General features: G+C 48.2%; 1 protein-coding gene across 4 annotated transcripts in view; it reads left to right on the top strand.

The window, feature by feature from the left end:
* Window positions 1-7464, top strand: part of STK4 (serine/threonine kinase 4) — a 49085-nt gene extending 41621 nt beyond the window's left edge. For 2 of the 4 annotated variants that reach the window (XM_075438636.1, XM_075438635.1), the window contains one exon: window positions 4170-7464. In XM_075438636.1, the coding sequence (XP_075294751.1) occupies window positions 4170-4328 (159 nt within the window). In that variant the 3' untranslated portion in view covers window positions 4329-7464. The remainder of the gene's footprint in view (window positions 1-4169) is intronic. The other 2 variants (XM_075438638.1, XM_075438637.1) reach the window with 1 other exon arrangement.
* Window positions 7465-12252: the final 4788 nt, after the last annotated feature.

Here is a 12252-nt window from a genome sequence, read left to right as displayed (position 1 = left end):
TGTTTTACAGTAGATCTTGTGTGAAACAAAAATCTGGCATGGTCTGTTTAAAAATAGTGCGGCAGGGTTTTAGACTGCCTCTTGCTCAGGACAGAGCCGCATAGGTATAAATTTCAGACCATGGTGCCCTTGAATATCAAACCTGTGGCTATGTCTAACATGTCTGCAGACAACTTTTATTTATTCTTCTTTTGCTGCTCAGATTCATTTACATTCAGTAGGATATCATGTTGCAGTGACACTTTACCTGACTGTAACAAATGCAAGTGGTATTTCTTTTGCTCCCTATTTTTAAAACGCTGATTTGAAAGGACAGCAACTCGGACGCAGTGTGCTGAGGTGAACACTGCTCAGCAGAGTCGTTATCTGCAAGTCTGTCCGAAATGCTGGCAAAGGCATGTCACGAATAGCTTACACATCTTCTCCTTCAGGAAGAAACTGCGTATCAGATGATCTGGTCCTGATTTGTCCATCATTACTGCGTATGCATGGAAAGGCCGTAGGTTGTGTCCTTCTGAAGGATATAATTGTGTATGTCCTTCTGAATTGTATGGTAGAAATCGTCAGCGTGTTAAAACAAGATGTTGGTGTCAGTGCTGTCTGCAGCCTGCAGAACACCGCACAGCGTGCGCGGCCGTGGGCGAGGGGCTTTCAGGTGAACACTTGCACCTCTGACGTTTGTCTTCAGTTGGGCATTTTTACAGAGTTAAGATCGTTCTCAAAACCCGGAGTAAAAATACAAATACAACTGTTAATTAAATGGTTAAAAATTAGCTTTCTGCACATGCAACCTTGCTTCAACAGTTTCGCTGCACTGCCACCCCTCCCTGTTGATGGATGTGTTTGACCAGCCTTAGAAGATGTATTTTGGATCAGTCTTTACATTTGAAATGAGATTCCTCACTTTACAAGTTTGTCTTAGCTATTTGATCATTGTGGACAAAAATAGATAGCTTTTACAAAGACACTTCATACAACAGAAGAAATGCTGAGGAGAAGTGAGGAGTGGGACTGAGCCCATGGCTAAAACCAGCTCTAATTGCAGCTGTTCAGGGCTGAAACTTTACCCTGAGTAACCATCTGTCATGAGGTGCTCTGTCCTTGTCCTGTTTTTCTTATTTTGCCCCTGGCGTTTCTCTAGGAGAGTAATGTCAGTATCCCAGGAGTCTGCCGCTGCAGAGACAGCTTTGCTAGAGTTTAAAAACTTCATTCCTGGGAGGAAGCCTGTCTGTGGCGTTGGCTGGCAGTGAAATGCCGCGCAGCACAGTGAAATGGAGGCCGGCCCGTTTTAAGCAGTTCTCTTTGTTTTTGCTTTCAAAGATGAGTGTGCAAGTGGAAGGACAAGCTGAGTAGCAGCCCAGCCAGGTCCCAGGGCTCATGTTGTTGTTGGCCTGACAGAGCACAGCGGGTGTGGAGGGCTGCGCGTCCTCTGCAACTGAGCAGCCGCTTGGCTCGCTGTAGTGACTGGACGGCTGTCAGTCTCGCATCAGCTCTTCTATGGTTAACAGTCACGTTCTAGACCTTTTACTAGTGTTTCCCTTTGGCTTCTCTGCCTCTTTGAGGAGCAGCATGGCATTCACAGCCACGCTGACATTACTCTAGATGAAAACTCTGTAATTAATTCATCCTCATCAACACACAGCATCGCACCCAGGATGTGTTTCTGTGCCCTTAGGTTTTTGCACTCCATCGATTTGCCTCGCTTCCTTCTCCCACCATCCCTATTCTGTTTAGCCCATGATCAGTCTCACAGAATCACAGAATGCTAGGGGTTGGAAGGGACCTCTGTGGGTCATCTAGTCCAGGCTGCTTTGTTCTGCATCACGCGACTGCGCAGGTAACCCGCTTCCCGATTAGTTCGTATTAATATATGTCTGTAGGCTCTTCCCCACTCCAGACTTAGCTGTACGCTGAGCACCTTCCGTGCTGTTAGCCATCTGTCCTGACAAACACAGTCCCAGGAACTGTCAGTGCCCTTGTGTCCCTTGGCAAGCAGTTGCTTACAGTTAGCAGAAAGACTTTGTGTGTCGGTGTCCACGGAGGATGTCCCATGATGCTAGGTCATGCTCAAGAGCATTCACAGGGCAGTTTTTTTCTTCCTACTGCTACGTTCTCAGGGTCTGGAGAGACCACCGCTGTAAATCGGCTCTGCCCTCTGGTCTGCCAACTCTGGCGATGTGTTTCTGGCTGTAAGCAGCCCCCAGCACTTTGTGAGGATGATGGGGAATGCTCCAAAGGTGTCCATGAAGGCTGCACCCCCAGGATGATTTCTGACACCTGATAGTTGGCTTAAGCCATGAACGAGGTGGTTTAGATCCGTTCCAAAACTCTCCTTTACTATTCTAGCGCTGGGTACTCTGGGAGAGCTGACAGCCATTTGCTCTGATGTAGCTGCTTGGTGTATGTGTTCAGTACTTGAATTAATGTTTTTTTTGCTTTTTTGCATTTTTATTTGACTGTTCAATTCCCTGGACTGTGAGGAAGGAGAATGTTGAATAATTACCTGCTCCATAATAAATTAGTGTGAAAAGGCAACGGGTGCCATGCATCAACTTAAACTGCTGTCTGGTAAAGTTGCATTAATGTGAATAAATAATGTATATCTTTGTGGAGGAAGTGCTTTGTCTTTCTAATGAGCAGTTGCCTGATTGGAGTGGCCGAAAGACTGTATACCCTTGCAAGGAATGTTTTGTTTCGCGTGTGCCTAGATTATTAAGGTGGATTCGTGATCCTCTAACTGCAGCTAGGAAATACTTTACGAGCAGAATATGCTAAAGAATTTCAACAGACCTTGTGAGAAATTGGCTAACGGATGAGTTTGTGATTTGGGGACTGGTATCTCCTCCACCTCAGGAAGAAGGATCAGGATTTCCGTATTTTCGTATTTACATATGTTTTAAGGACTGACGCAAACTAGACAACTGCCATTAAACAGCCGGTAATTCAGTTGTTACCTTACAATAGGCAGCAAGCGTTTCACTGTGTGTTTTGGTTCAGAAATGGATTGACTAATAAACAGCTAAACCAGAACAGCAGCATCACTTGCATTTAACTGAAGTAAAGAGAAGTCACTCAATTACGACATTTGTTGAAAGTCTAAAAATTGACACTTCTTTGTTCACAAAAATTCCTGATAATTTTGCATGTTCTTACTGTCCACAGCAGGTGGTCACTGAAAGCAGGTGGTGCGAGTAGCCATCCCCAGCCCACTGCAGGGGCTGTAAAACAGTGTCTCCTGTGGGTTTCTGAGGGTTGCTCGGTGGTGGGTGGGTGGGAAAAGGACTAGTGCTTAGCTGAACATCTGAAGCACTTCCAGGGTCTGTATTTTTTAACAATATCCCAAAATCCTGTCTGTTCTGCAAGTTACGACGTTATGTAAAGGGTGTAGCTGTGGACAATCTAGGCTGTCCCAGAGACTTCACATCTCTAATCACAGAATAAAACTTTTCTCTGCCAGTTCTCAGCAAATTGGCACGTACAAGAGAGCCAATTAAACAAAGGGCAGGCAGAGAGGGAATTCAGTGAAGAGAAGCTTGTCCAGACTAACCTGACATCTTCACATGTGCAGTAAAATACAAATTGTACGTACGTATTGTATCAGTATGAGGCTGACCCAACGTGACCTGCTGTGTGTGTTCTGGGATTTCTAACTTGGAGGAGTCTGCATTCCTCACCGTGACTGAGGTTAGGCCTGATTGTATATAAATGCTTCTTTTGTTTTCCCAAATGCAACTGTTGTCAATGTTTTTTTCTTCCTGTTCCCTTCTGTCTCGTTTTGTCACTTAGCAGAAGGAAGTTTAGTTACAAGGAAAGGGGAGGGGAAGAGAACTTCACTTTTGTTCCTTCTCAGTACAGTATTTTCGTTCTAAGCCTGCAAAATGAAGCACTAGAAAAATAGCTCAATGGGGGAAAGAAACATTACACTGGTTGTTATATACACTCACACTGTCACTAACAGAGCATATAATGTATCTGTAAAATGAGCGAAAGCAGGCCAGTATCCTGAGGCTTGTGCGACACTCACTGAGAGCAGCAGTTTGGAGCAGAACTCTTGCACCTTCTCTTGCTGGAAGACGTGTTGTGGCCATCAGATGGGCAGCAAAATCCCTGTAGATGTGGGGGTGGTGGCTGTACCGATGCCGATGTCTCTTCTTTTGTCTCCCTGCTAGCTGAAGACATGGAGTGTGGATGAACTTCAGAGGAGGCTCTCAGCACTGGACCCCATGATGGAGCAGGAGATCGAAGAAATCCGCCAGAAGTACCAGTCAAAGCGGCAGCCGATCCTTGATGCCATTGAAGCCAAGAAGCGGCGGCAGCAGAACTTCTGAGCCACTGGTAGAATATTCTTCCATCCTCAAAACAATCAGCTCCTTGCTTTTGTGACTACTAAACAGATTGATTTCTATTGAAATACGCTAGCAAAATAGAGGGCAATACTTCTGCTCATTTATTTTTCCATAGCGCCTTTGTGAACTCAGGAATGCCAATAAGTGGAAAATCCTGATGGTATGTTTTAACGTTAGACGTGTATTTAAAACGTTATTCTGAAGGAGTTTTGTTACTGTTTTTAGGGGGACTGTTTTTATATCAGAGGAACGGATTGAAATAGGCTAATGAAAGTTGGCTCACTCTCTTTTCAACTGAACTTTCAGTAGTCCGTTTTGTTTTAAGTTAATATGGATTGTGGTATTTAACGGCTGCATCTTTTGTGGTGTTTTTGTTTTTCTTTGTGAATGCACAGACTCAATTTCAAGCTGTTAACTGTATCTGTTGTTAAGGTACTGGTAGGTTTTAGGTCACTGAAGAGAGCAGGTGAGAACCTGTACAAACTGTTCCAGCCTGCTGAAAGAAACTTCTATCTCATTTTTTAAAAAGCCTGTGATAAGCCCCATGCCTTACACTGTGTGCTTTAAGCAAGCGTGGTTTCTTCAAGACCTCAGTTCTGTCCTCTTTTTGTGTACTTTATGGATTAATACAAGTAGATAAAGCATGTTGTGCCTCCATCAGGAACTACATTCTGTAATTTAAAATCCACATCGACTTAAAACCAAAAGGCAGTTGGTGAGCTGATTCCCCTTCGTCTGTTTGGAAATGTCCTTCAGGGAGAGCCTGCTGACAGTGGAGCGCTGGGAAAAGGAAGCAGCGTTTGAATGGGTGGGAGTTGTGTGAACCTCTCTCAGGAATTAGGTACTTCTGCTGTGTCTGAGAGGACTTAAAAATCTCCACAGTTCATGAAATATTTTATAGACTTCATTTCAGATTAACGTCGTTAGGTGCTTGAATAAAAACTTAATTTCACAATCCTTCATGTTTCTGCAAGGTTTAGCACATCAGAGAAGTTGAACTGAAAGTAAAGGCTTTGTTGAATTAATAAAGGTGCGCATTTATGGTGGTAGAGCAAAGGTGGAGTTGATCTGGATTAGAAGACAATTGCTGATGTCCTTCTGGAAGAGATTCAGTCTCTCCTCTTCCCCTCTTGTGTTCTTTCTTTCAATTTCCCTGCCATTCCTGCCCAGTATAGCTCAATCGACAAAAATGCCCCAGCGTGTACAATCACTGTGAGGATGGTGTGATGAACTCACACCAGACGAGCGGAGAGTAAAACAGGAGAAGCAAAGAGCCTGGCTGCATGGCAGAGACCAAGCAGTGCCTCTGCTCCGTGGGCTGTCACAGCAGAGCTGTGTGGTTTCAGACGTGTCTAGCATATGATGAAATATTTGGACAGAGCAAGCATTTCTACCAATTTATTTTTATTTTTCTCTGATAGAGGGAACAGTTTCCATGTCATTCTTCTGAAACAGGCCTTGGTACATCACCTAGATAATGAAACTAAATAGCAGTGTCTCCTGGATCAAATGCTACTAGAGGTGAAGTGTTCATTTCACGCCTCTGTAGGCTCTTTTTTTCCCCTTGGAGCAGAGTCTTGGCACTGTTAACAGGTATACTCCATTGCTGTGAAAGGAACCAAGCCATTTTTACCCCCCTGCAGATCTGGTTGCGTCGATCTGTCTCGGTTTGATACGCAGTGCGAACACGGCTGTTTCGGAGACCGGCAAACCAGTTACCCCTGAGGGAAAAGGGAGGCGGTGAGCCGTGTACCTAGGGTGCTGAGGCCAGAGTACATCCTGGGGTAACCAGCTATTGGATAGCCTCAAGTGTTGGGAAAATCTTGGATTCGGGAAACCAAGTAATTAAACGCTTCGTTGTTGTTAATGGACTAAAATCCCTTACTCCGGTCTCTCCAGCGAGGTCTAGTGAAGAGCAGAGCTCGCACAGTGCTCGTCTGAAATCTGTGCAGTACGTTTCGCCCTAAACACGTGTTTATTACGAGCAACATCGTGAGCACCCTTTGCACCAAAGAAGCTCCCACAGCTTAGGAGGGCGTTCTCTGGTCAAGTGTTGGACCTTGTGTTATTGTGTTATTACTGGATGGCGCTAGCCCAGCGCCTCTGGTGCGACAGGCGTGTGGATGTGGGACGCGGTCAGTTGTGCACTGCTTGCCTGTGGTGTGGATCGAGCAGATTCTGCTGGGAGTAGTTTTACCTCTGCACTGTGTAGGTAACTTTCTAGTGATCGGAGGGCATTAGAAAACCCAAGTTTTAGGTGAAACGCCACAGGGTGGTGTTTATTTACAGAATATGCAACCTGTGACTGCTGTAACTGAATGTAAGCACTCTTGAAATACTCTGCTGATGTGATTGTCTTAAAATACAGCAAAGGAACCAAAATAAGTAAAACTCGTCCAATGGCTTAGCTGTCTTTGAACCTTTCTTAAATGCTTGCGGTGGCTGAGACTTGATGATGTTTCTTGCACTTGGAGCTCTAATGCGGAGGAATTATTTTCTCCTTCACTGATTTTCAATCTGTTAGAGAAAATAATTCCCTTTTTGCTCCCTTTGTAGAGTGCCTGGGAGCATAGTACCTGCTCATTTCTCAGAGTCCTCCGGGTGGGCTAAGACCAAGGCTCATACCCTAAGGGAAAGCTGTTCCAACAGAGTTTTAAAGCAAAATGCTTTCTTAATTGTGAAGCTGCCTTCGTGTGCTCCTTGGGTCCATCTGCATTGCTGAAAGTGTTCTGGACAAACCGTTATCTTTGCTTCTAAGACCCAGAGATGGTGATGATGTCAGTCATGTGAGACTTAAAAATGTGAAGTTTGTAGCTTTAACTTTTTTGTAACAAAGAAATTTGCAACACTGGCATAAAGTGCTGACTTGAAATGCTATTTTGTAAGATCTGGCTGTTTGTATATAATAGTGTTGGGTCATTAGTTTGTATATGTATGCAATAGTAACTTTTATTGCATTCCTCTGAGTTTGATACAGGAGGTTTTGTTTGATCTTTCTCAAGTATCTTGCCTTATTTGTTCAAAGGGGCAAATAAACTGTCCTTACTTGAAAGCGTCGGTGTCGTGACTCCTGTTTACGCATTAGAATACTCTGGTGTGTTATTGCTGATCAGGAAAGTTTTAACGTGGCGTGCCTCTTGCCAACCAATGCTATGGAAAATTCTGGAGGTGCATACAACCTTTAATAAACACAGGCAGTAAATATGTCAGAAATACATTTTTGAACGGGCAGTTCTTTAGCCTTAAAATGTTGCTAATTCTGGACTCGGGAGAGATTTGCCTCATGCTGGGGCAGGTCTGGGTGCTGCCAGCTCTGCAGAGGGGTGCGCGGCGGGGGTCCGGGCTGTCCCTCGCGGCAGGGGGCTTGGCAGCCCTGCCTGGAGCTGCAGGCCCCAAGGGGTGCTCCGGCAGACGGGCAGGGTGAGCTCTGCTGTGGTTACTTGCTACCTCTGCTCTGTTATTTCACACTGCAGCAACTTTGTGGAGCCTGCAAAGCCCTGCTTGGGGCTGGGGACGTATGGATTTGTTCTGTGATTATCCACCTTGCTACACGGCAGGTGAGGCTGGAGGCTCGCTCTCCTAACTCTGGCTGACTTGCTGCACTTTTCAGCTTTCTAGCTCGGAAGAAGGATGAAGTTGACAGTGAGTGGGTGCTGCCTTCCAATGGTGAACTGTTGGCGTCTGTGGTTTCCCTGAGCAGTTACTAAATCTGTCCTGAAGGGATGACTAACCGAAGCAGAGACAGAATTCATTCAGGAGTCAGCTTTGGTTCGCAGTCCCGGAAGAAACAAAATAGATCAGAGCTTTGAAACGTTAGGAAGGAGCGTGGAAATCAAAGGGAGGGAGTCTGCAGGCATTTCTAGTCACTGGGAAAGCCTGGAGCTCTTGTGTATCCTCGGCATCATTTTGGGGATATCGTGGAGCCCCGGCACGAAGGGGGGTTGTTCTCCTGGGGCTGTGCCAGGGGACTGTTTGTGTGTGCTCCCTTCATGCCGGGAGCAGTGCACCTGCTGCACAAATATTAATTGCGTGTAACTTAACAAATCCAGCACTGACAAGTAGCCGTGAGCTGGGGCTGATGTTTAGCCGGGTTTTTCTCCCCCATGGGGGAAAACTCAGCTTTCCACGTAGCCGTGACACCAGCAGTTTTTCTCTTCGCGTAATGATTATCGGTACTAAGGTGCAGGTTGTTGCTTTGTACCCAGCTACTCTTTCTGTACCCTCAGTTTGTCCCGTTTCCTCCTGTCCACAGGCCAGAAGGGTCCACGCATGTGCTTTAGGTAAATGCCTTGAGCGTTGGCTGACAGCCCTGGCTTGAGAGTTGACATTTTTTCCTTGCTTTAATCACTCTGGCAAAATTTTAAAGAGTCAAACCAGGAAACACCTAGCAGCTTTTTCCAGACTGAAAGTGGCTTAATTGCCCTTTAATTTAAGAACCCAGGAAGACAGCCAACTTGTTTAAAAACTTTAAAAACAGTTCCGTTCCGTCTACGAAGCAGGGTCTGTTCCGCTCCCCTCTAGGCTCTCGCTGTTACAGTCAGCGCAGCGCTGGAAGCGGGGGGAGCCCCGAAGCCCACCCGGCGTGGTCCTGGCAGCGGAACAGCCGCTCGCAGAGCTGCCTCTGCACGGTCCACGGCCAGCGGAGCTGAGGGCGAGCTGGGGGCCTTCGCCCCTGCCACAGAGGGGCTGATGTGGGAGCAAAGGGCGGTTTTCCCTCCCTGCTGCTCTCGCCGGGTTCGAGGTCTGGGTGTGAAGAGGCGTCGCTGGCGCTGTGCTTCCCTGCGCGCCTGGCCTGTGTTTCCCTTTCCTGAGGCTGTCACCTGTCTCAGCGTATTTGGTTAGCTTAATTCCATGCCCTCAAGGCTGTTCATTTAGTTATCTCAAACCGTTAGAACCAAAGCCTTGAGTTTATGTGTTTCCTACAACGGAGCTGATAGCTAGAGTTCAGGTGAAGGCTAAAGTGAACCCATGAGTATACGCAGACCTTGGGGCTTTCTTACCACGAGGAGAAAGTTTTAGCGTAATTTTGTAAAAAAAAAAAAAAACCCAGAACTCTAATTACAGCACTGTTTGTCTTTACTGGTCTCCATACATAGTTCAGCAAATACAGGAATTATAAATAATGCTGATTTAACGTGTACATGCTCAAGCAGTTAGCTCTGAGTTTTGACTCCCTGAACGGAGATCAGCAGGGCTGTAGGAGCCTACGAGCAGGACGGATCCCAGAAACGCTGCTGGCGAGGAGTCTTTCTTCCTACAGATCAAGCCCTGTAAAATCTCCTGGTTTTCCAATAACCAGCCGAGTGCGCAGCCCGTGCTCAGAGATCTGAAAGTTGGCAAAGAAGTTTTAAACAAAAGTAATGACCCTTACTTTGTCTCTTTGAGCAGAGTTGTCTAATTCTCAGCTGCAAGAAATAGCTTAATAAGGTCACTCCTTAATCACCATTCCCTGGAGGCAAGAGAGTCAGTCTTTCATCAATCATTTTGTGAGTGGGGAGAGCAGCTTTTGTGGAAATAACCTGATAAAGCGTTTAATTGATTTACCCACTGTACCCAATGAAAACGCAGTCACTCAGGAAAACCGGTCAGGGATTAGCAAAAGAACATGAATTTCCTACTTGCCTTAGACATAGTAAGTCAGGCCGGTGCTGGCAACCCCTCGCTGCACAGAAGTGTCTTGCTGACACGAACGTGGGCTGTGATCACCCACTCCTCTGGTGCTGGGCACCTTTCTGCACCCAGATCTTCCCTGCTCTGCAGAACTCGAGCTCTGCTAGATCTGCCTGCACGGCAGTGGGAGGATTTTCCCAGTGCAGTTACTCATAGCCATACAAATCCTAATGTCTTCACAGAGAGCGGGAGGCTAAAAAAAGCAAAACATCTTTCATGGCTTTCCCGACCCCGAGCGTGGAGCTCTCGCCCGCCAGCCCCTTTCCCAGGGCGGCAGAGGGGCTCACAGGAGGTCCTGCCTTGCTCTTAGCCCCCAAGCTGGGGGAGCTTTTGCCTTGGAAAGATTAGCAGCGTGTGGATTTTTTTTTTGTTTTAATGGAAAAAACTCCCAAAGGAATAAAGATTAAACTCTATTTTTAATCCTCCCCTCCCATCACATTTTGCAGAGGAATGCGCTTGGTGCAGGGAGAGCCGCAGAAAGTCTTCCCCCCAGCCAGTCCCCTGCAGACAAGCAGCCCAGAGACCCCCCCCCTCGATTCAGAGCATCAGGGAGACCCCTTGGAGCATCAGGAGCTGGCTCAGCCTCCTACGCTGCATTCGGGGGGAAGGATAAAGCCCGAGCAGCATCAGAGCACGAACTGCACCCCCTGAAAGACAGGAGAGCTGGCTCCCAAAGAGCAGCCACCCCCTTGGAGCAGCGGGGCGTTCTGGGGGACATCTCCTCTTTGGAGAGAGAACTGGCCCTGGGCTTGCTCAGCGTGGCTGGGGACGCTGCTCCCCTGTGCTCGGCCTCTGCTTGGGGGGTGAAAACCCTCTGCAGCTGCGAAGGTATTGCCTTGGGCAGCCTGCTGCCGTCCTCAGGGCTCTGCAAAACCTCCCCAGGGGCTGCTGAACCCTGCCAAGTCTGCAAGCAGTGTTGGCCAGAGGCAGCCTGTGACAAGGTAGCTTAATTAATGATAGCTCTCATCTGCTGATGACTGCAGTCCCCATCACGGGCAGTTTGCTGGCTGGGTGCTGGAAGCCGGTCTGAGCTTTGCTTTTGCAGCAAGGAAAGCAGCAAAGGCTGGATGTGATTAGGGCCACTGAAGCCGAGGGGACGTTCTCCACGCCAGGAGATGGGATTTAAACACAGCTGTGGTATCTGAGCAGCTGCTGGCCTGCCCAGGCGAGCCTGGATTTGTCTGGGTGGGCTTCAGCCCTCCTGGCTTTAATACCTGGAGCTGACGAAAACAGCAGAGATGAAGGGGGCTGAGTGCCGCAGTCGGTGTGATGGACCGGCTCCTCTTGGGTCTCCGGAGCTGTGGTGTGCTATATCCCCTCCTCGTCCCGGGCACGGTTCTCCTGCCCTTGCTAACAGCCACAGCTGCGAGGGAAGTGGCTGGGAAGCCGGCAGGGAATGTACGCACAAGTCCTCCAGCCTTCTGCTGGCAAAGGTGCGCCTACAAGGTTGTTTAATCAAGTTAAGCTACTAACACTTGCTACCTGAACTGTATTTTCTTTTAAAAGGGAGCCTTTTCTACTTCTAGTCCAAAACATGGCCCACAAGCCTGGGGTTACAATTAGTTTCTTACAGCAAGAGTGGCTGTGAGGGGGAATAATGGCTCCCAGCACCGGGTTTGCTCACGCCGGCGGCTCAGCTCTCGTGGCCCTTGGTGTTGCTGATGGCGGTGTGTGCGTTCCTGTGAATTTCTGCTCCTCCCGTCTGCTTCCCAGGTTTCGTGGGGGTGTAAGGAATGAGATGGAGGAACGAGCCATGCTTGGATGGGGCGAGCTCTTTGCTTTAGGAATCATCCTGCATTTTTAATGTTAATTGTGATCCTTTCCTCTCCCTCTGAAAGCTGCTCTGCACTTCGCTCCCTCCCAGCCGCAATGCCTGGCTCCCTGTGCGGCTCTTCCCGGAGCCCGCCGGCTCCAACCCATTCCCTCGCAGCCTGGGGACGCCTGGTTCATCCACGCCTCCAGGGAGATGGGTTACCCAAAACACTCCAGCTAAGGTGACGCCAGCGGTCCAGGCACGACGTCGGGGCGGGGGTGACACAGGGGCAAGACGGGTGGGAGCTCGGCTGTGCTCCGAGACGGTGCCTGGAGCTGGCTGACGGGGACCTGCAGTTGCTCCGGGAGCAGCCTGGCTGCTCCGGCTCCCCGGGGGCTGCTTGCACCCGGCCCCAGCTCAGCCGATGCGCTGCACGAGCACTGAGCTGCTGCGAAACAGAAAACCAGCCTCCAAAGCGGGTCA

This window comes from Opisthocomus hoazin, chromosome 18 (assembly GCF_030867145.1).
Source record: "Opisthocomus hoazin isolate bOpiHoa1 chromosome 18, bOpiHoa1.hap1, whole genome shotgun sequence".
NCBI classification, from domain to species: Eukaryota; Metazoa; Chordata; class Aves; order Opisthocomiformes; family Opisthocomidae; genus Opisthocomus; species Opisthocomus hoazin.
The sequence above is the reverse complement of the archived record's forward strand: the minus strand, read 5'-3'. Positions and strand labels throughout refer to the sequence as shown.